General features: G+C 33.7%; 5 protein-coding genes across 19 annotated transcripts in view; 2 read left to right on the forward strand and 3 right to left on the reverse strand.

Moving 5' to 3' along the window:
- Positions 1 to 1,283: 1,283 nt before the first annotated feature.
- LOC106753913 (protein ROOT PRIMORDIUM DEFECTIVE 1) lies at positions 1,284 to 8,227 on the reverse strand. Of its 14 annotated transcripts, none has more exons than XR_002666819.1 (7): positions 8,112 to 8,227; positions 6,356 to 7,962; positions 5,488 to 5,581; positions 5,058 to 5,237; positions 4,855 to 4,938; positions 4,666 to 4,736; positions 3,490 to 3,910 (listed from the first exon to the last, which is right to left on the reverse strand). XR_002666819.1 is itself a non-coding variant. In XM_014635797.2 (2 exons), exon 2 carries the CDS (start codon positions 7,657 to 7,659, stop codon positions 6,415 to 6,417), a length of 1,245 nt encoding a protein of 414 aa, XP_014491283.1. In that variant the 5' UTR covers positions 7,660 to 7,962; positions 8,112 to 8,227; the 3' UTR covers positions 5,598 to 6,414. The 14 variants fall into 14 exon arrangements, 1 of the variants encoding a protein (XP_014491283.1); XR_002666820.1 differs by having other exon boundaries at positions 4,666 to 4,751; XR_001375262.2 differs by adding an exon at positions 1,284 to 1,749 and having other exon boundaries at positions 3,830 to 4,938.
- LOC106753912 (aladin) lies at positions 8,064 to 13,455 on the forward strand. Its single transcript, XM_014635796.2, has 14 exons — positions 8,064 to 8,192; positions 8,280 to 8,335; positions 8,412 to 8,585; positions 8,682 to 8,796; positions 9,060 to 9,159; positions 9,257 to 9,436; positions 9,562 to 9,620; positions 10,614 to 10,701; positions 10,784 to 10,859; positions 11,825 to 11,924; positions 12,427 to 12,478; positions 12,721 to 12,858; positions 12,958 to 13,045; positions 13,220 to 13,455. Exons 1-14 carry the CDS (start codon positions 8,135 to 8,137, stop codon positions 13,280 to 13,282), a joined length of 1,347 nt encoding a protein of 448 aa, XP_014491282.1. The 5' UTR covers positions 8,064 to 8,134; the 3' UTR covers positions 13,283 to 13,455.
- A 397-nt stretch (positions 13,456 to 13,852) lies between these two features.
- On the forward strand, positions 13,853 to 14,653 carry LOC106753824 (50S ribosomal protein 5, chloroplastic). The gene is made up of 2 exons (XM_014635684.2): positions 13,853 to 14,075; positions 14,159 to 14,653. The coding sequence occupies exons 1-2, from the start codon at positions 13,982 to 13,984 to the stop codon at positions 14,494 to 14,496; spliced, it is 432 nt and encodes a 143-aa protein (XP_014491170.1). The 5' UTR covers positions 13,853 to 13,981; the 3' UTR covers positions 14,497 to 14,653.
- A 576-nt stretch (positions 14,654 to 15,229) lies between these two features.
- LOC106753997 (E3 ubiquitin-protein ligase At1g12760-like) lies at positions 15,230 to 19,628 on the reverse strand. Of its 2 annotated transcripts, XM_014635927.2 has the most exons (4): positions 18,982 to 19,615; positions 18,144 to 18,263; positions 16,353 to 16,647; positions 15,230 to 15,708 (listed from the first exon to the last, which is right to left on the reverse strand). In XM_014635927.2, the coding sequence occupies exons 1-4, from the start codon at positions 19,365 to 19,367 to the stop codon at positions 15,547 to 15,549; spliced, it is 963 nt and encodes a 320-aa protein (XP_014491413.1). In that variant the 5' UTR covers positions 19,368 to 19,615; the 3' UTR covers positions 15,230 to 15,546. The 2 variants fall into 2 exon arrangements, with proteins under 2 accessions (XP_014491413.1, XP_022633353.1); XM_022777632.1 differs by lacking the exon at positions 18,144 to 18,263 and having other exon boundaries at positions 18,982 to 19,628.
- Positions 19,629 to 20,362: 734 nt separating this feature from the next.
- Positions 20,363 to 23,421, reverse strand: part of LOC106753712 (alpha-L-arabinofuranosidase 1-like) — a 6,852-nt gene continuing 3,793 nt past the window's right edge. Inside the window, exons 11-17 of the mRNA XM_014635567.2 lie at positions 21,985 to 22,103; positions 21,801 to 21,875; positions 21,488 to 21,591; positions 21,127 to 21,183; positions 20,838 to 21,036; positions 20,609 to 20,749; positions 20,363 to 20,515 (exon numbers count right to left, since the gene is read on the reverse strand). Coding sequence (XP_014491053.1) covers positions 20,414 to 20,515; positions 20,609 to 20,749; positions 20,838 to 21,036; positions 21,127 to 21,183; positions 21,488 to 21,591; positions 21,801 to 21,875; positions 21,985 to 22,103 — 797 coding nt within the window. The 3' untranslated portion in view covers positions 20,363 to 20,413. The remainder of the gene's footprint in view (positions 20,516 to 20,608; positions 20,750 to 20,837; positions 21,037 to 21,126; positions 21,184 to 21,487; positions 21,592 to 21,800; positions 21,876 to 21,984; positions 22,104 to 23,421) is intronic.

Below are 23,421 nucleotides of genomic sequence, written 5' to 3' on the forward strand. Positions count from 1 at the left end.
GTTGAATTAGGAGAACTTTCTACGTCATGGTTCAATCACTTTGCTGAGTTACATTATAAATCGTTTTTGAACACTCAAAAATCATTTGAATCAGATACAACAAAACCATGATCTCACTGTATCATAACATAGCACACCATTGTTGTTATCTACAGTGGTACATTAAACAGTCAAATGGCTAACGTGTACTAAAGTATTTTTTTTTTCGTTTTTTTATTGCTTTATTTCGTTTAAAAAACTTAATACGAATTAGTATAACATGTAATAGATGATTTTCAATCGAGGGAAATTCATAAAACATGTTTTGGAACTATAAGAGGAGTAAAGTAAAGTAAACACATTTTCCCTACATGCATATCTAATGATTACTTGTCTCACTACCATTTTAATTATGATATTTTATATAGTAAGCTTTGTCATAAAGATTAATTAAAAAAAAAATCTATGAACTATTACATTTAACATTATTAATTTTTTTTATCATTGGTGGAAATTTACTTAAAAAATTCTCTTCCATATTATCGAATTTATGTCAAACATCATATAACAGACATAAAAAAAAAAAAATGTGTGATAATATTTATGTAATTAATTGGACAAAATTTACATTTGATATAGGTATATCAAACTTAGAAAGAATCTTTTTATTTCTAACTTTTGGATGTGAGATGCAAATTTATATCTGACCATCATAACAGTTATGTGATTTCTTGATTATTTAAGATTTGAGAATGGAAATATTCAATTTAAAATGAAGAAAATAAACATGAATGCCAGTGTTTGATCAATTGATTAAAGAAAGTATAGGTGAATGATTGATAAAATATGAGATTGTTATGTTGTTAGGGTTTCCGAATTATCTTATCCACTCTCATGTATTTACGAATTCGTCTTCTTCATTAATGTTAATGTCACTCTCTAAAACACTTAAACCCGATGTCCCGGTGAAATAAGTCTATCCTTAATTACGAGTTCATACAATTCCTAGCATCCCTAATAATTAATTCTGAAGCACAGGAGTGTATATGCAACCAACCATCATATTCCTATGTCTAGGTAATACTATCTTTTGGGATAATTTCTCAAGTTCTAGATTTTCCCGTATGTGTCCATATCGACAAAATCAATGATCATGCGATAGAATGAGTTAAACAATGCATGCATAGAGCGTAGAAGAAAAACCCTAACAATTAATGAAGTAAAACATATATAATATAAATCAATTCAATACATGAGAGTTTCAAAGGATTACATCGTTTCATTTTCCCAACAACAATGGAAGTTTAGTTCACCATAGACATGGTGAACCTAGATGAAATATGGAAAAGAATGAAAGATAAAACCCTAAAAGTTGAAGATCGGAGCTTCCGCATCCAAAATTCACCTCCGAAGGGTGAAAGGAGTGTTTATGCGCCTCTTTCTGTCAAAAGATAGATCCTCTAGATCGTCTAAACTCTTATATAATAAAAAAAATAGCAGAAACTGGCTCAGACCCACATTGTCAACGCTCAACACTAAAAATGGCGCTCAACGATAGGTGCAACACTTCAAATGACGCTCAACGGTGGCACCCAGGCGTGAGACAGGAAACTTTGGTGCTCGGAGGTGACGCTCAGGCGCGAGACAATGGAAATTAGCACTCAGCGCCCCAAATGACGCTCAGCGCTGCTTGCGGATCTTCTGAATGTTACTTTTCCAGCTTTTCCTGACTTCAACTCCTTGCCACTTCAACTTCTTTATCCAATTCATCTTAATTCCGGTCAAAACAAGGAAAACCAAACATAACCAATATTACCACCTTCAACTCTCTTATTCTCACAACTTAAGTAAAAACATGATTTCAAACTAATTTTTAAGTCATAAAGGATGTTTTTAGTATCAAAATTAAGTATAAAATAACGGTGTTTTCAACCATTATCAGTTATACCCTTAAGATATGTGTAAATGCACTTATCTTTTTTGAACACCATATTTTTCTTCTATATATTTATTTATCAATGTGAAAATATTTTAAAAATTGACTTTTAAATGCTCTGAATTGTAATATATGGAGTCCAAAAGTTTTTCTTTTTATTTTTAGATGATAAAGTTTAGAGTTATTAAAATGAACTAAAATATGTGAACTAATTCGATTCACCAGTTTGACACAGATTTGATTAAAAAATAATTTTGACAAATTTGAAAGTAAATTAAATAAATTATACAATTTAAAAATCCTTTTTAACTTCTGAATTTTTTTTAGATTATGTAATTTAAAAATTATTTTTTATATGAAAAACCTTTCAAGAAGTGTCTTTAAATAATCTTTAATATTTTTTTTTAATTTTAAGTCATATAATTGAAAATTTTCTTCTAGATTGTACCATCTAACCTTTTTTTATGAAAAAATAATTTTTAAATTGTTCAATACAGAACATATTTTTTCTTAATCCACATACAAATCAGGATAATAACAAGGCAACAGAAAAATAACAAGTGGCAATGACAAGGTAATGTGCAAAAACGTGGGCCCCAAATGCACCAGTCAAGCCCAATTATATAGAAAGTATGGGTTCACATATGAATTATGGACTATGACTAGGGAGAAAAGAATCTAGTCCAATTCTTTTTATAACAATATATCTATAATAATAAAACTATCGTTAATATTCTGAAATATTTATTAAGAATTCTGTATAGTATTTATTTTTCGTATTTTCATAATATAGATCATGATATTGTTTTTTACTATTTTAGAAACGGCCACTAATGAAAATAACTTACTAATTTTAAAAGATTTTATTTATTTTTTCATAATCATAGTCCGCACAATATTTCAAAGTTAATAATAATAATCAAAGACTAGTTTGTGTTGGAGAAGTGGGTTTCATCAGTCAAACATTATTTTAATAGTGTAGGAATCGATCTTGGAACCATAGGTCAAACCTAATAATAGCTCAACAAGTTTGATTATTCTAAAATTTGATTTCATTTTTAAATAACCCTTGTACGAAAGAGATTTATTTATATAAATTATTTTGAACATTATACAATTGATGTAAATTCCACTTATATAGAAATTAAAATTTTCATAATAGCTAGTAATCATTCTAAGAAATCCCATCCCATAAAAATATTAGTTACTTAAAAACCACTGTTAAGATGAAAATGCTGAAGAAATAAGGATGACAATGACAATGACAATGCAATATGAGTTTATTTTAATCTTTTCACTAAGGTGTGATAAGAAATCAGAAAGTTTCTTCTTGCACCTCCTTTTTTTTTCTTCCTCACGCTCATAAATTCTACAATTCCAATTTTACTCTTTATTAAAATGTATTAAAAACTCTAATGAGAGGTGTACATATTTTTGTTTCTTCTTATCTTATGCAATTCATAATATATTTTAGTATATTTTAAAATATATATTCCAAAATATTTCTTAATCCAAAAATATATTGGAAAATACATTAAAAAAATAGAAGTTCAAATGTAACTTTTAACCTTTTATTATAATTTTAATGAAAAATATATACATCCATAATAATAGGATTTTCTTGTACATCACCCTATTACAAGATGGTTTTTGTTAGGGAATACATATTGAATCACTCAGCAAAACTATTCTATTTTTTTTCCAAGTGTCCTAATAATTCTTTGTTGAAGGTGAACTGGTAGATATTATAGTAACGAGTAACTTTATAATTGCCGATCATTTGAAGAATATCGTATTTTCACTTTTAATTACAGAAATAACACCTTTACAACTACTTAATTATGAAGCTATTAATTTCTTCTTGCCTCATGTTCGTGTATATTTCAACTCCTAAGGTAAGAAAATAAAGCTTACCTATTTTGGAAGAACCTCTTTGTGTGCCTTAAATGAGAGAATGACATTCCAAGCCAAAGCAATAACATTAGCAGCAAGGACCTGAAATTATGTCCATTTACTTTAAACTCAACAATAACGTTAATAAAATGGAGAAGCAAATATAACAACATTGAAGAAAACGTTAGATTCTATTGCCAAGGAATACTATCAACAGCAAATACAATCTGGTAGGTTAAGTTGAAAAATATCCATCTGAAATGTCAACAAGCATAACCAAAGATAGCTCCATTCCACTGATTTTAGGCATTTGAGAACTTCTCAATGTAATTAAAAATCAACTATATGCGTGTGAATTTAAATGCTTGCTTTACATAGAAAAATGGGACAATGAACTGCGAACAACTGGGTGGCCATGTCAACCGACTAAGAAAGCCAAACGGCATCCCATCTTCATATGATATAATACTTGAAAACAAGGGACATAAAGATGCATGCCAGAGATCCAAACATGTTGCAAGATGAAGATGGAAATGTTAATAAAAAGTTCCTTCATTATGTTCATTTTTCCGTTGTTGTTCAGCTAAAAAAGGGTTAGAAGGGTAGTATGAGAGAGTATCTATTGAAAGATCAATTGAAAATTCTTTTTTCAAGAACTATGAATTTCCACAAGGAGCAATCGACTAAATAAAATCCTGATTATCTTAAATGTATTTCAAGAAAGAAAATTAAGTACTGGTGAAGTCAAATTAGACATCGATCTTCAATATTAAAATGCCAACATGTATCGGAGTGGTGAATAGATTTATGTTGAAGTAAAATCCCCAGTGTGTGTGCATGGGGTCTACCAGTCTAACCTGAAATTGTTATGGAACAAATCTGAAGTTGAGAAATTGAAAAGGTATCTATAGTTTCCAGTTTGCTTGAACTGCAGAGAACCACTCTTACAAAATGAAATTGGTAGATGAATATACACTAATAAACATGACAACATTAATAACCACTCTTTGAATCCGTTTTAACAAAAGCGAGTAAGTTAAACATACCTGTTTTAGCTTAGGTACAGTACAGCTTGTGATGGATTTCCAATGTAGCTAAGAAAACTCGATGAATATGGGAGAAAATAAGAACTGTGAAAAGATTTCATAACATTCAAAATTAAACTATCACACAGAAGCACAAAATTAATTAATAACTGACACAATGTGGCAACAGGGAGTGTATTGGACGACCAATAGAAATATCCCACCTGATCAAGTACAAGCCGCAAAAATGCATCTGATGCTCCAGGAAGTGTAACCAATTTACTCAGATACAAATCCCTAAAAAAATGTCAGGAAGAGCAATGGAAATGAGACAGACTTGACAAATCGTTCAGCCTTCATCCAAACTCATGTGACCATGGCAGAAAATTTCCTAAAGATAGAACCTACAAATATCAGAAATCAATCTTCATGGATTCTTCTAATAATATTCATTAGGGCAATGAATAAATACTATCAACATTATTAAAAAAAACCTACACCAAGGACCTAACAACATATTGCTCTTATTACTACTGTTGTTGGGTTGGATGTCATTATATTTATATTATTTAAAGTACAGTCACAAATTCATACTTATTAGGCTATACAAAGAGTTTAGTTTCAGATATACCAACATAGGTTCTAGGGAATTACCAAACTATAATGTTGGACCTACTAAAGCAAAACCGAGAAAAGTGAAGACAATTGTCCTCTTCAAGTCCAGTGACTGCACTTGATCTATTCCATGCTGTAGAAAATAAGATTAAATTTATTAAAAATATTAACATATGAATGCACGCAATGCTACAAAAAGTAAATTAAGGATTGACCAAAAAAGTAATCCTTTTAGAATCCATATAAAAAGTAATGACAAATAAAGCTTGATAACATTAGCAGGATAGACCCAAAATGCCAAAGGCAAGACATAAATTTCAGAAACAAAATTAAAAAAAAAAAAATCAAACAGTTTTTGTTGATTTCAGAGCATAACATATTGCAACTTGCAAGCATATATCATCTTAAGGACTCTATCAGTGTGTGTGACAATAGTGTAGCAGTCTGTCACTCTGTTAATAAATTTATACCAGTCTTGAGCAAATGACATAGTCGGTCTAATCATGTTTGCTTTTAATTCGAAGGTAAATAGCAGTAACATTGCACTACTTAGACTTCAGATTTCTCAATGCCCTACATCTTTTCCACCCCACGCCTAATAATCTTCTGAGTCTTCATTTTCCATGTGGTGTAGAAAGCAATGGATTAATAAACATTAAGTAAATAGAAGTAATTTCCTATAACAAATACAACAGGAAAGACAACTGAACATCATTAATTTATAATCCTTTAATTCAAGTAACCAAAGACAACACAGGCAGTAAAGATATTGCACATATTTAACACAAAGGAGCTTATTTGTCCACCATTCATCTAGCTACCACATGAAAAATCAATCGAGATCAGTAGAATGCAAATGAAACACTGCTCAAGGAAATAGAAGCCAAAGGTAATGAACTCCAAAAACCTGAAACCATTTTCGTAATCTCTTCAAATATCCTACATCTGCTACCTTTACACACAGCATCAAGGGGATCTACTCTGCTCACAGTTCTCCAAGAAAGGAATCACCCAATCTCCTTGTCTTTCACCTTCCTCATTCACTTCACAGACTACAGCATTACTCTCTTCCTTAGCCTCGTCACCAACCAACAATTTTCTGGTTTTTCTACACCCTAATAGAACAAGATCCAACATACTCCTACGTGCCTCATACACAGGATTCGGTTCAATCAAACCCCCTTTACGATATGCTTCCCTAAGAAAAACAATTAGAGTCTTCCCTTTAGTTGATATGTAAAATATACCAGGGTGCCTTAAAAGCAATTCACGCACATTAACTTCAATACCTAGGTCTCTACGAAAATGAACCAGTTGATCAACCTCAACCATTTTCTCCACAGTCAAGCTCAATAGCTCATGAAGAACAGCCACAACCCTCTTCTCATACCGTTCAATCCCACCACATGTCCTCACCCTAACAACCTCCTTCCGTTCATAAGGCTTAGTGTATGAAAGCCTCTGCCAATTTTTCAACCTCTCTCTAAACCCTCTCTCGATCTTAAACCCAGTTGGGAAACCAATGGGAAATGCAAACTTGGTCTCAAACTCACTCAACCACTTCTCTGTGTACTCTCTCTCCCTCCATTTCTCAACCTCAGCCAATCCCAATTCTGCATCCCAGTCAACCAATTCCACAACCTCCAAACCAACCAATTTAAAATCCCCACTGAATTTCCCAAGAATGGAGTCTCTGAAATCCTCAGGTAGACCCAGTTCCCTCCTGACCATCCTCAAAGCGTGCAAACGAAGAGTGCCATTCACAGACATCATCAGCAGCTTCTTCACCCTCTTCACAGCCTCCATCTCCTGCTGCCTCACCACCACCCCTTCAAGCAAGATTAACTCTTTCATCTTTTTCGTGATCCTGCAGCACGTGTTCCTCCTGAAGGGGTGGACGAACACGTCGAACACATGAGGGTATTTGTGGAGGAAGGAGCCCACAGGGACATTGAGTCCGAGGATGTTTCTCCAGCGGGACATTAGGGTGAGGGAGACGAAGGGAGCGCGCTTGCGTGTGGACATGAGGTGGTGGATTTCGAGGACAAGGTAGAGTCTGTTGAGGTGAGTCATGAGTTTGTCAAAGTGGGGGTCTCGTACTCTGTCCTCCAAACGGGTTTGGGCGGAAACGGTGGGTTTCTTCCATCGGCGTTGGATGAAGAGGGTAAAGGGTGAGAGGAACCTGTGTCTAGGACTATGCAAGAAATTCATTGCTTGAACTCAGGTTTTGGTTCTGATAGAACCAATTACAGTATTTTTGTACAGTTGAAAGAAAAATCACTGTTATTCCTAAAGAGGATCTTAGAACTCTTTCTTGATAGAATCACAGGGAGGCAACACCTTTCTGGCTTTTATGTATTGTAACCTTCTGCGTCTTGTTAGGCTTTTCCTCTGATATACAGAAATAAAACGTCGTTCCTCTGTTTCCTTTCTATCAGTGGCGTTTTCATCTTCTCATCATCTTTACGCTGGTTATTTTCCTTCGTTCCTTTCAGTCATGGAAGATCATGATACCTAATAGAGGAAAAAGGCTAACAATATCATTAATAATAAAAATGAAGTTTTTAATACTTAATTGAAAATTAATACAATAATTTATTGTATCTCATCTTAAGGTAAGAAGAAAGCGGGAAAACAAGGGTGAATCAAAGCTAAAACCCTACTTTCTCTCTAACGGGAACCAAAAATGGCTTCCTTTCCTCCTCCGGGTTCACTCACTCTCTGCGAACTCAATCGTGACCTGAGTAACTCTCTCTCTCTCTCTCTCTCTCACACACACACACACACACTTCCTATTGCTTTGCTTCTCTAACTGAAATTCTTTTCTGCAGTCACAGTGAACGCTCTGTCCGACGATCAAGCCAACCAAACCTACGGAAAAATCCTGGTAACTAATCGCATCATAGACGTTTCCCAATTCCCTCGATTTTCTTCATTATCACCATTTCCTATTTCTATATTAGGGATCGGTCTTCAGTCCCGTTCCCTTTCACTCTCTGGAGAGCGAGGCTTCCGATCAGGAAGGAGCAACGACGACGGCGAACGCCGCTGGAGAAAACGTTCAGAGGAAAGGTCCGGTGGCACTCTTGCAAGGGCTCGTGAACACCTATCTCGGACGCCTCTTTTACCCTAACGATGTATGCTGTGCTTGATTCCTTTCACTCTTTGCATTACGGTGTGATTTAAAGTGGGTTGACAGTGTGGTGTTATTTGAATGTTAATTGTTGGGCCAGGTGCATTTGTTGCCGGAGGTTGATCTCCAAGGAGTAAGCTGGCACCCTAATAAGCATATAATTGCTTTCATTTCTGCCCCTACACAAGTTTTGGTTCGTGATTACCAAGAGTCTGGTACTTAACTTGTTATGATCTTGAGACGTGTTATTGGTAGCTTGTTTAGGTCTTTATGGATAAAATTATCAGTACAAGAAAATAAAAGATAAAATAAGCACAGGTTATTCCTACAAGTAGTTTGACATGTGGGAGAAGCTTATTTCATTTTTTCTTTTTTTTTTCTTCCATAGTGTTTAATAAAAAAGTTATTCCAAAAAAGGTCCTAGCTATTGTAATTTTTGTTTAGTAACTGCTGATTGATATTCTGACATTGTGAATAGAGGGGAAGGATCCGAGCATTTTGGCGAATGAGTCACAGAGAGACGTTAGGGTGCTGGAGTGGAGGCCCAATGGTGGGAAAATGCTTGCTGTGGGTTGCAAGTGAGTTTTTGTCTATGTGTGGTTGTTATGGTGAATGCAACGTCAATTGGTCTGGTGTATGCTTTCTTGTTTACTGGAATTGGGTTTACTGTTGCAGAGGTGGAATTTGCATCTGGGCTGCTTCTTATCCTGGAAATGCTGCATCTGTTAGATCTGGTGCTGCTTCCTTTTTAGGAAGTTTGTCTAGAAGCTCCGGAAATCGGTATATCCTGGTTGATTTTCTTCGTAGTCCATACGATGAGCATGTCAGTGCTCTCACTTGGAGACCGGATGGAAGATATCCTTACAAATTTTAAAAGTCCTTAGTTTTGGGCTCTTTTATGTGTTTCCCAGTGCAAGACATGTATTCTTTTTTTTTTAAATTGTATGTACTCAACCATACTTTTCTTAACCTATTTTTACATACTTAGCGTCTGGTTCATATGAAAGCTCCTCATTCACAGTATGGGATTTTGCTCAAGGTATGATCAAGATCTTTGCTTCCTTAAGTGTTTTGCACTTTACTTTTAAACATCCTTGCGATATGCCAATACGTTTAAAAATCATTCTGGATTTTTCTGCCTGAGTTGTTCTCCCTCAATTTAGAGTGGATACTAAAAGTACCCTAAATTGCATATGTTTACAGCCTAGACTGATGAACTGAACAAACACATTAACATACGGAAGATAGAATCTGATGGACCATAGACCAAGGTTGTTTAAATATGGAGCAATACACCCTTTTTAACTCTTAAATTTAATTTTCTAGTGTGAACTTAACTTTTCAGTTGATGTAACTTTATCTTATCAATTGATCAATGTTGTCAATGAAGATAGGCTCAATTGGTAGGATACAATCACATCAACTCTAAAGGTCCTTTGTCCCATTCGTACCAGTGGTTACTGGTAACTTGTTCACAAGGTCATATGAAAGTTTAAGTGGCACTATAAGCCCTATTGAGGCTTGTGGTGTGACTGACCCTGGAATGTACTCCCTTCCCAACTTTTTTGTGCTAAAGAAGAATCAATCAAAGTTCTGTGTCCCTGCTTATGTATGCTATTGTGATTCTGAATTCTTATATTGATAGTTTCGAGCATGGCGGGTGAGGATTGTGTTTATATCTAGATTGGCATTTTGTTGTTCATCAGCAACGGTGACGATGACTTTCTTATCTCACTAGCTGAGGTCCATTACTTATGTCAAATGATGTTGTTGGGCTCAGTTAGAAATCAAAGTCTGAGATATATTAGTTACCATTAAATCTCTTTTAACAATTTCCTATCTGTCATGGGTAATTTATGTCCAGGATATCAAAATGTTTTACATTGGCTGTCAAAGGCGTAAAACAACCCTTTACTTAAATTTTGGATTTTCTATGAGACCACAAAAATTTATATTGTCATATAAAAAAATCTTAAGCTCTAATGGTTGTCTCTAATTTCTGAATCTATGGTTATTTTGATATTATATATAGGTGTAGGGACACCCATTCGACGGGGATTGGGAGGCATATCAATGCTGAAGTGGTCACCTACTGGAGATTACTTCTTTGCTTCAAAATTGTAATGCAAAATTTGAAACGTGATTATTTATTGAACATCCACTGTTTATGATTCACACCTCGTCATTATTTTTCTCGTTCAGTGATGGAACATTTTATCTTTGGGAGACAAACACTTGGACATCAGAACAATGGTCATCAACAAGTGGTTTTGTAAAGGTATATGAAATTGACATTCATGTTTTGGTGCTCAAAGATGACCTATTTATAGCAAGTGGCATGTAGTCCTTAACCGTCTCCAGTGTGTTGATATGTTTGACAATATGTTGATAGTATAAATAAAATTATCTTCAATAGTATTCAGTGTAAAATTTGAGTTATGCTTAAATGTAAGAGCTATAACATACCTTTTCATTTTAGGGTGATGGGCAATGTTGCTTTCGTAATAAAATATGAATTTATTATCAAGAAAGAATGTCCAGGGTAGGATGATGGAATATCTTAGAAGAAACCATAGGAGAGATCAAGGATTATTTAAGTGTTTAAGGAGCTGAATTAATATAGAGGCAAAAAAGAAAATCCTTAATTGCTAATTGCAATCTAACCCTTCTTTGGAGCAAAAAAAGAATTAACATATTTTTTGCTGTTTTTGATAACTCCACAAATCAGAAATAACAGTGACTCCCTTCAATAAACCATCAGTTGAACACTGAAAGGAAGCCTTAAACCTAATTTTATGCCAAAAGAAAGTTTAGGGCCATAGTCACCCATAAAATTGGGAAAATTTTACTCCAGCAAAACACTCCAAAAGACTATATAACCTGCACATTGCCCCTCAATTTTGCCCTCTGTTCTACCAGAACCTCTATAATGAGCCATTAAAACAGCTCCTTAATTACAAGTGAGATGAACATATAGACATGTTCCATCATTCATATTCTTGTAGAAGAAAAGCTGTGTATTTTACCTAATACGTACTATTATCACTCATACTTTACCTTCTGTTGAGACTAGGAGTTATTAGTGTTCATATATCTTGAGTGCAACAATATCTATGAAAAAAAGATTCAGTGGTAGAACTTAGCATTTATGTACTATTGAAGTGATCAGCACAGTTTTATTCTTTTATAGCTATCAGGTAATGCTCATTTATTTAGTTTCTACTTTCAATGACGTGTTATCAGGGAGCAACATGGGATCCGGATGGGCGCATGATACTTCTTGCATTTTCTGAATCGTCAACTTTGGGATCTGTTCACTTTGCATCAAAGCCTCCCTCATTAGGTATCTGACCTTTTTTGTTTAAAGATATGTTAAGTTTATTGTTTTTGACTTTTTGTATCTTGGCTATATTAATACTGGACAAATGAAAGTGTGGCATTGCAATATAGGAACTAAATTGAAAAGGGAAAAGTTAGAGAAAGAAATGGAATATATTAAAGATATCTGGGATAAATGTGATACAGTCTCTGACCTATAAAGTATATTTATAGTGAGCTGACAACAAAGACCATGACAAACAGTACCAATCTTTTCCCGTAATAAAATTTGTGAGTTGGATAGAAAAGGGAAAAGTGATTGATAGAAGCAATAGAAGCATGCAATCAAATCTTGAGCACTTACGACCCTCTGTTTTGAAGTCTTAGTCTTAACCTCAATTCATTTTTAATATTAATGTATGTGGTTGTTGTAGCATTCATGATGTGCAATTTTTCAAATTATTTTGGTTTTTGTTTTTTCTTTATGAAATGTCATATATTGATAATTTCCATCGGTGACTTTCCAGATGCTCATCTGTTACCTGTTGATTTGCCGGAAATATTATCATTGACAGGAAGGTAAAGATGAAATTATGTTTTTATGTTGAATAATTCCTTTATGTGCTCCTAGAATCTCGTCATTATATTAAATTCCTTCTGAACCAGCTCTTAAGACTGTCTGTCACCTGGATGTCATGGCTCAAATTCTAGTGACAGTCTTTTCTTACAAAAGCAGGGTGGCATACATCTACCCTTCCCAAACCATATTTGTTTGGTTTGTTAGAATGTGGCCTTTGGTTTTCTTATATAATTTCATTCAGTCAGGGAATTGAAAAGATAGCATGGGATAATTCGGGGGAGCGATTGGCTATTTCTTTTAAAGGTGGAGATGACGTGTACAGGGGACTGATCGCCATATATGATACAAGAAGGACACCTCTTATATCTACATCTTTAATGTGAGTTCATGGTTGAATTGAAAATGGTTCAATTACTGATCCCTGTTATTGGATTTTATGTCATTTGACATTGTTTTCCCTTCCAATTATGTGTTCTAGTGGATTTATAAGAGGGCCTGGAGACAGTCCAAAGCCAATCACGTTTTCATTTCACGGAAAATTTAAGCAGGGACCATTGCTTTCTGTGGTGAGTTTACGTTGAATTAACTTGTATTATTTCTATTTTCTTCACTAACTTTTCTATAGTAAGATAAGTTGATATCATTATTTATTGTAGATGCTCTATCACATTTTTCCATTGCCCTTAAAAATAGAAGAAAAAAATAAAGAAAATATGATGATTGTATTTGTTTTCCTGCAGTGTTGGAGCAGTGGGTTTTGTTGCACTTACCCCCTCTTGTTTCGTCCCCATACGCTTCCATGACCAGGATTTCTGTGAAATTTTGTTGTTTGTACACCACTTGGAGAAATTCCAAGTTAATGTCATTAATTCAATTTTTTGGATTACTTGAGTTGTTTTACCTTCAAATTATAGGGATGATGGTAATTGGATTCTAACATATCTATAAAAATTATCCATATTATACGTCGTATTTATTCTTCAGAGTATAGTTAATGTATCTACAAATTTTGATAGATGATTATTACCATCAAACTCCATCTATATATGCAAATATATTATCTTTCATAATTAAAACCTTTTCTTTTTTCCATTCCATAACGAATAATAATCACAATAGCATTTCAATGTTATGAATTAATTTTTTCGAATAAAAGTATATTTTATCCTTTTCCATTTATTGGCAACTAGGAATCAGTCACGAAAAATTATTTCATAATATCAAATACTTTCCCATCGGTGTCCTCAACAAATTTCGTGGGATATATTATTAACTATTTTTTTAACTTTAAAAAAATTGAATATACAACAAAAAAAAATAATGACGACTTTTTTTTTATACTAAACATATATATATATATATATAGAGAGAGAGAGAGAGAGAGAGAGAGCACGAGTGGGTGGAGAGAAGACGCAGCATGGCGTAGCTTATCCTAAAAACCCATTTCCAATTATCTTCTTCGTTTCCCCGAAATAACTTTGGCAAACACAAAATAAAAAAGCATGGCAGTCCTCTCTTTCAATTCCCTCACATTCTCCCCTCTCCACACTTCATTCCCCTCTTCTTCCTCCCTTCTCGCATTTCCCATTACCACTGGTAACTACTCCTCACTCCCAATTCTCTCTCTTTCTTACCTCAATTTCTTCCTAATACATTTTCATCTTTTTCCACTGTCACAGCTTTAAGAGTACACCTGGCTCAGCCCTCGAAGCCCTTCAACGGAGTTCGAATCACCACACCCAGAGGGAACAAAGGCGCGCTGATTGTCTCTGCCGCCGCAGACGGCTCTAGTTCGCCCGCGGAAGCTCTTCCTCCGGCGGCGAGCGAGAAAGAAAGTGGCGTCAGTGTGGATAAGCTTCCATTGGAGTCGAAGGTAAAGGAGAGAGAGGAGCAGAAGCTGAGGATGAAACTGGCGAAGAAGATAAGGTTGCGAAGGAAAAGGCTTCTTCGGAAGCGCAAATTGAGGAAGAAGGGTAGATGGCCACCTTCTAAGATGAAGAAATTGAAGAATGTATGATAATCTATGAAAACTATTTACTTTAATTTCAATTGGCTTTATGCAGATTTAAGCTTGTTCTCATTTTATTTTCACTGTAATTGTTTTGCTATCCACCGTGTATTTTGACTGATTTATTAATTTTCAATGCAGCGTTTGTTGTCTGTTTAGCTTTCCACAATTTAGTGAATTAGGGTTTTTATTTGGAATCCATGTTAACATAATTGTCATGCCATTAAAATGGATGAATCTTAATGAGTCTTTATTTGATATTTGATATATTTTCAACCCAATATGAACACGCTGGATGAACATATACTGCCTTTATAAATTCCATTATGCAGTTTAGATTGTTCGGGAATTTGTTCTCAATCGAAAAAGAGTTTGATTTACAATGCAAACTAATTAAAAAACATGGTATATATGATTTTTTAAGTACTTATTGTTAACTAAGAACTTAACATGATTATTTATGATGAAAAAAGTGTAAGAACTCTTCATACATTTGGAGTCGAGGAATGGAAGAAGTTCTAAGGCCTGTATGGAGTATTTAGTACAGTTCTTCTCGGTGGAAATTGACATTAAATTGGATGATACAATATTTTCAGACATGGGAAAGTCTACTCCATCAGATCCATTACGATTTTTCGCCTCCCTTTTCCCATTTCCATCCTACTATTTTATAGGTTTAAGGGGATACGTCTCTAATTTAATTGACGGAGGAGGTGGGTAAAGTGTTCAAACAAAAAAGGAATTCTGTACAGAAAAATTGTTTTTATAACATCCCTTGTAATGTAAGTACAACTTATGGGAGACGTTCTCCACGGTCGGACAATATTTACATACTCCGTCATAAAATTAAGAACATTTTGCACTTAAAGATGCAAGTGCTTTATGGAAACTAATCCTAAAGACTAGAACCCAGTAAAAGCCGAAGGGGTCATTTCCTTTCCTACTTTTTATTTATCAACAGTAGTCAGCAGAATGTTTCGGGTGTTTTGGCTCTCCAGTGTCATGTTGGTTTTGAGGGATGATGCACCTTACCATTGTCCAATCTTTGTCTCTGAAAGGTCAAACCAACGTATCACCTCTAAGGATATTAAATTTGCAGAGCGGGCAGGTTGCTTTTGATCGAAGCCAGCGGCCAATGCATTCACAGTGAAAATGGTGGGTACAAGGAAGGCGGTACACTTCTGCTCCATCAGCATATGAACATAGGCAGATACAGCATTCCTACAATATAATCAGCAGCAGCAGCAGCTTAATTATCGTTCAGTAGTTTCAAGATGCACTTCAACTGTATACAAATCAATTTCAGGTTGTAACAATTATTTCAATATTTACCACCCAAAAAAGGAAACTTGAATTTCTACATCCATTTTATACAATTCAGGGCCTTTGTTTGCAATTTGGGTGCTTTTTAGTGGAGACAACGGAAAGGGGTCAGACGTCAGTTACACCCCTAATGCCTTTTCTCTCACTGGAAAAAATATATTACATTTGCTCCAAATCAGAGATCGGGAGTTAGGGGTTGGAAAGTCCCGTAATTTTAAAAATCTATCATCGGTATTGATTTATATATAAAATGTAAAACTAAAGAATGCATGCTGATATGTTAACAAGAGGCAAAATTCCAGTTTCCTCTAAAAGCTTAGACATGAGTACATCATAAATAGATAAAAATGTAATGCAATTAAGTAATTAAAGAAAGATAAATCAGATCAAATATCAGAATAGTATCAAAAAATGACAAGGCAGTTTAAGGGAATAAAATTTAACACGGAAGAAAGGCACCAGTTACTAAGTACAAAAAACAAAATTAGATTAGCACCAAATAATTACTGGATGAAAGATACAAGAACACAGTCAGCACTCACAGAATCATCTGGATTGAGAGAAAGTTCACTCATATGGCTTCCATTGCATGAATCGACTTTTGTGTTAACAGGTTGTTTCTTGTTGTCATCAACCATCACCAATGAATTTGACTGACTAAACATATACATAGGAAGTGACTTGATATCTTCTTCTGATGCGCCTTCTCTGATTTTCATAGCATAAGCTAGTGCTATTATTGGGATGATACAGAAGAGAGCAAAGAAAACTACACATGCCATCCCAATGCAAAAGATAATAAAAAATATGTCAAAGGCTAGAAAGACCACTGTTAACCTGCACAAATGTGATAAATATATTATTGAACATCCCAAACACTCAATACACCACCGGAAAACATAACACTAAACTATATTAGAAGATGAAGCAAATAGTTAGTGAATTACTTATATATGCTTAAAAACATAGTTACATATACTTGTATTTAACTATATTACTTTTCCGGAGGGGATGAGCTTTTTTACAGTCTGAAGTAATAAGCTCATTGAGGTGCCTATTCCCAATAAAACAGAGTCAAGCATACATGCTCGACACATGCGGTTCTAGTTTGAAATAGTCAGCAACTGCAACTCTTCAAGAGCATATATTTTGTAAATGATCATAAACAAAAATTGGGAACCTTTATCAAAAAGACTTCGTTATGTCCCAATACCGTCATGGAAAAGGTAACTCCAAATTTCAGTGGAAGGATTATATGCAAAATATCAAGATAATGAAGCTTGCTGGTCTCCAGTCCTAACTACGGGTCATATCATTTAACAGTTATTAAATATTGAATTTCATCAACAAATTTCAGGGTTGGAAAAGCATGATAAATGTAAATTATCTGGCCAATAGAATTGAGAAATAATAAAGATTTCTGAAAGAGAAGGAGGATTGTGCTTGACTTCATTTCAGTTCTCCCAATATTTGAAAGAAACAAAGAAATTTAGAACAAAATCATACATTATACTAATAGAAACAGAAAATCAGAGTATTATTTATCGAACAAAGGCTGCTCAGGATCCTTACATCGGAAGAAAGTGCTCTATAGGGTAGAAACAACAAACAAGAACTATAGAAAAGAACTGAGCACTAAGAAGCTGAATTGAGCGGAACTTCAAAAGCTACCCAGTCTCCCACAGCCTATGCCAAATTCTATGATATCTAACAGCCTACTGCCGCATTTATCACAGTCACCAGTTCATGCTATTATTTTCTTCGCTATATATTCCTATTAATTCCTCCACTCCATTGCTCCTTTCACTAATCACTTTCCTATCAATCCTTTTTCAACCTGCATATGCCTGCAGGGCATCGTCATTGTTTAATCTGTCCCTCCCTTTCTTCTCCAATACATGAGTCATAGGCCCATCACATATTGAATAACAAATTTATCCTAATTGAAATAAGTGACATCAAGACAAATTAATTGCGAGAAGACATGTAAGAATTAATATTCTCTTCATTTTATTCCCCTTGCTTATATAATTATATGACATTCAATTCAAGGCTGAACCTTCTACAATAATCCCTTTAACAAAATCTCTAAGTATAAACTTCGATTCCATCTAATTCTCCCCAGGACTCACTTAAGGAAGAACTTTTGAGAAGTAGAATTCATGAATTTTTTTTAACTTTTGTTTTACATCAAAGAAAAGTAAATAAAAAGTTTACCCAGCTGTACAAATTGTAACCACTTCTTTTATTCTTTCTTGGTATACATAATAACTTTGGTTATCAAACACCCCTTGGTCCCCCCAAAAGGATCATATATTAAGGTTCTTACTTACCAGTAGAGCCTCGGAGAATCTTCCAAAAGTGCTTGGCCACCCACAACAATCCAATAAAATCCAAACACCCACCAAACAGAAGATGCCAGAGTGTTTATGGGCTCTAGCTTCTTCACAATGCTAAAAACAAAAAGAATAGAGTGAGATGAGAGTTCAGCTATCTTTCAATGAATATGAATTGAAAGGAAAAAACATATGACAACTAAGGACCATTATTCTTCTAAAGACAGAGTGAAGGAGGGAGAATATTCTAATAACAGACACTGTGCAATAGCTATAGACAAACTATTCTCCTTACTACATTTAGTTCATTCATTACTACTAGGTATGAAGTCTCAATATCTGAAACAAAAACAACCTCGCCTAAAAACAAGCACGTCCCATTCCACCCGTTCATCAAAATTTCTCAACAATAATTGAGAAGCAAGTAAGCTCCATCGCCTCCAATGCACAATAACAATCCATCAACAATCTTAGAAAGCAATAAATTCCCAATTACAAATAATTTATAACAGTAAGAAATACGTTTTAGAACAATTGTACCCTCAGAAATACTCTCCCTAACTTCAATTTCATTCATCGTTAGAAAGGAATCATCACCGCAGCACACCAAATCAACATCATCACATGTCTAATTTCGAACATCAGTTAGCTGCTAGTCATAGCTCCTCCCTCTCTCTCACACACACACACGCGAACATGTCAATTAAAAAGATTAGAATTCTAACAGAAAAATATTCAAAATTTAAAAAAAAAAAAAACTAAAATTAAAATAATCAATTGTCGAGGCAGGAATTGAAGAAAGAACTACTGGCAGTGAAGTGAAGAGAGTATTTACCAATAGGTAGTGTGAGCAAAGGAATCGCGAACTCCGACGCGGAACTCGAAGAAGACGAAAGTCATATGAAGAACGCACTCACACGCGTAGCCGCAGAGCCAGAGTCTGAGCGGCGTGGACGGGCGCTCGCTAAGCGTGGAGAGGAGGACGCCGGCGGCCACGACGACGAAGGCGAGGTTCCAGACCATGTCGAGGACCAACACCGCTCGTGAGTAGCCGCACTCAGCGCCGTCGTCGTCGTCGGATCGACCGTCTGCACAGTCAGAGAGGAAGAGGCGGCGGCGGGAGGCGGCGACGAGGCGCGCGAAAGGGAGAGTGCAGACGGTGGTGCAGCGGAGCACGGGATTGTTAGTTGCGCTGGTGGCGCTGACGTGGGCTTGGTCCATGTTAGAGAGAGAAAGAGAGAAAGTGAGGTTTGAATTAAGAGTAGTTTTGGATTAGAAATAGTGTGGGTGAGTAAGTGGGGGTGGTGGTGGTGGTGGTTCTGGGGAAGGTGAAACGACGTCACATCGAGATGAGGACTTGGACGGGGTGCGTTTGGTTTGTTTATTAAAGTGGAACGTGGCTAGTTAATGTTAATAATTGGGTTAGAGAATTGAATGAAAGAGAGTGGCAGTGGTGCTGCCTGCATTAGCAGCTACTTAGCCACTCTTGTTGACTTTTACCTTAAGAGCTCCTTCTATCATCATTCAACTTTCTTTCTTTTTTTTTTTTAATTAAGAATGTTAGTTAAATAATTAAAAAAAAAAAGAACCAATCCATTAAAAAATTGTAGAAGAATGTATTTTCTATATCTTAATAATAAACTCATTCACTTCTAGTTCTAATTTTTAATATCCTAAAATTAAAATTCATTCTTTTTGCTCCTTGAAATTAAAAAAACATATTTTAATTACAACTATTTGTATAATGATATGCTCTTATTCTATGGATTCTGTCACATCAAATATTTGTTTCCCTTTTAAAATATTTGTCCTAACTATGTTCACGCACACTGAAATTGCATTTAAAAAGATATTTTTTTTAATTGTAATTATGCAAGTTTTATTATGGAAATAGAAAAATAATCCAGAAATAAAAAGAAAAAAATATTTCTATAGCATTTATTGCAATTCCAATCATTAAAAATTAATATTTTCTATGTCGATTATCTTATACATGACATAGAAAATGGATTTTCTACATAACGAACATAAAAAGATTAAAACTTTTTATAGTATAACTTATCTCTTTTTCTAACCGTGATAGAAAATGTTTGTTAATAGTTAGAAAGTATAAATTTGATGGTTGGATGAGTATACTATTCTATTCTAATAATGAGTAGTTTAAGTGAAAGGAATATAAATAGTAAAATTTAGCTATAGACGTAGCATGCTATAATTGGACGTGTATACTAAAATTACTAAAATTAATTTTTATGGTCTTCTAAACATTAATTGATTTTCAATAAATCAAATACTGTGAATGAAACTGGAGGAAGTATGTCATTGATCTCTGTGCTACCACTCTTGAGTGGATTTCTTTTTGGTACTATCTGTGTGTATAAAACCAACATAAAATAATAGATATTAGAGGTGAGAATATAATATGAAATAAAAGAAAGAAAAAAAAAATAATTCAAATGAACCTTTTTTGGGTATGCAAAGCTGTTCTCATCAAATGCATTTGCAGATGTGAGCACTGTCTTTGTTGCCTTCGCTACATTTGAACTCTCAATTCCTTTCAGAGTAATCTTCACATTTATTGGACTCTTACCCACGTTTGCAACCTAAACAACCCAATTGCATTATAAGCTGTTCTAAATTATTTTTTAATAAGATCAAATTTTAATTTCCTCTAAATAAATAAAAAATTACCTTTATTTTGAAGTAAGATTTTTGGTCTTGTGAATTTTTACAAAGAATTGCAGATGCAGCAACTGAATCAGGATGTGGTGTTTGAAATTGTGATTTGAGAAGCGTTGCTCCATTTGACTCTCTAAACATAAACTGCACCCAATAGCTGGGAGTTCCATAAACCTGAAAGGAATTAAAAACAATTGCATCTGGGTTCCACCTATATGAAAAAAAAAAAAGCCATATTTCATTTAATTTATATATTTTGCATTGGAAATTTATCAGAAAACAAAAAGGGTTATGGACATACTGCCTGTCATTTGCATTTACAAAAAGTGGAGCATAGCTGGCCATCATCACATGATCACTGCATAAAATTAGGGTATGAATGAAATTAGTGACACTTTTGAAAGAACCAAGTAATTGGATCATATATATATAAAAAAATATATATATATATATAACCATCATTCAAAATAATTAAATATGAATATGTTTTAACAAACTTTATGATAAAAATCTACAGGAGAAGAAGTTATTTTTTTTTTCTAAAAGTAAAAATATTTTTTGTCTTTAGAAAAACTTAGGCAGAAACTTGTCAATACAAACTTTTTTTTTTCATAAAAATAATTAAAATTTCTTAACAATAAATTAAGCTAGAGTTCATTAACCTGTTTCTTTCTAATCCAATAAGGAATCCAGCTTCAGATACAGCTCCCAAAAGAGTTCCATAATTAGCTTGTTCTCCCGTTAGAGCATACTCACTCACAAAAGCCTGAATGGTATATGCAAAATCATTCATCATAGCTTCAAATGCATACGTAATATTAAGGCTTAATATTAAAAAAATATATCAAATATATTTTATGTATGTTAGACTGAAGACACATATGTATAATATTATAAATCCATGAAATATTAAACCTAATATTAATTAAACGAATAGTATGATAGAAAGAAGAGTGAAGTAAGAATTAGAAAAACCTTTGGACCATTTCGTGGCGTCTTATCAAACACGCCTGCGTTGATAAACATGCTTTGAGATTCTTTAGGATAAGTCTGGAATGAGAAAGGATGAAAACAAAACCAGAATATTAATATTATTTCTCAAAGTATATATGGAACTAAGGAATTACGAATATGTTATTTGCAAGAGAGAGAATATTACGTGATAATCATACATATCGGCTGGATGATTTAACGGTTTGGACGAAGCATCACAGTTTGAAATTATTTGCATCTTTGGATAAGCAGCTTTTATTGCCTTGTAGAAAGCTAGGTAGTTTCCTAAAGAAAAACAAATAAGAAATTACACAAACCCTTTAACATTTTAATTTTCAGTCATTGAAAATAGAAAACAATTAGACAAAGTCTTCACTTTATAGAAACAGAAGCAGAAACATGTTTAATGAAGATGTATGCGATTTGCATGCGAGAGGGTATGTGATGAACAGTGAGATTATGTATCGAAGAATACGTTTCAGGACTTTCCAATGGTGAAGTTGAGGTTTATGCATGTATTGAACAAAATTTGTTAGGTATAAATAAATTTGTTAGGTATAAACAAAATTGAACATTAGATAAAATAAAGATGGATATGAGTTTATATACACATAAAATATTTTTATTAATAAGAAGTATTTTAGAGTGGTACCAAAAACAAATCTGTGAAAACTTGATCTAAAACGAATAATATCTTATCTGTGTAGAGATTTATGTGTACGTGCGAATGTTGAACCCTCTCTACAAAATTGTCTGTGATAATGAAACATTAGAGTAGAATTTTTTTTGGAGAAATATTGTTGACAATCTAACATTTGGAAGGGTTAAAATTATGGAAAGTTTGATGTAATCTTTTTTTATTTTTTCTCTCTACTTATTACGAGGGGTTATAATGGATTGAAACACTCAAAATGTTTCTATTTCAGCCTAACATAATGATAGACCCATCATGATAGACCCCACTTGCATGAGAAGTTAATTTCTCATCCATAATTAAAACGAATCCAAATTTCCTATTTGTAATCTATTTCAACCGATTATTAAAGTATGTAAGTAAAGATTTGTTGTTTTTTACTAAATTAACATACCTTTTAGAGAGCATATTAATTAATTAGAAATCACAAAAAAATATTTTTAAAAAGTTTACTAAATACATATTCATTATAATCAATATATAGAAACTTCCGATATTTAGTTTTATAGAAGGGTGTTGCTCCCTCCACCTCCTCAACGACTGCACCTTCCCATTATTTTAATTTATTTCAAAAATATTTTACATTTTCCCACTATTTTATTTTATTCCAAAAATACCTTACATCTCCCCATTATCCTTAACAATCTTTATCTTTCTCTCTCTATATTAATGGATCATTTACATGATTCAGATTTGAATTTGTAATATACTAAAAAATATAAAATTGAGAGGAAATTTCAATATTAGTACTTCTATCATTTTCATTTTATAAAATTAAAAGTTAGATGCAAATACAAAATAATAAACATAATAATATTAATAGTAAATAATGATATATTATTATTATTATTATATACTAACTTTATAATGACGAAAGAACTAAATAAACTCTAAATCTTTAACAAATAA

Source organism: Vigna radiata, unplaced genomic scaffold (assembly GCF_000741045.1).
Source record: "Vigna radiata var. radiata cultivar VC1973A unplaced genomic scaffold, Vradiata_ver6 scaffold_7, whole genome shotgun sequence".
In the NCBI taxonomy this organism is placed as follows: domain Eukaryota; kingdom Viridiplantae; phylum Streptophyta; class Magnoliopsida; order Fabales; family Fabaceae; genus Vigna; species Vigna radiata.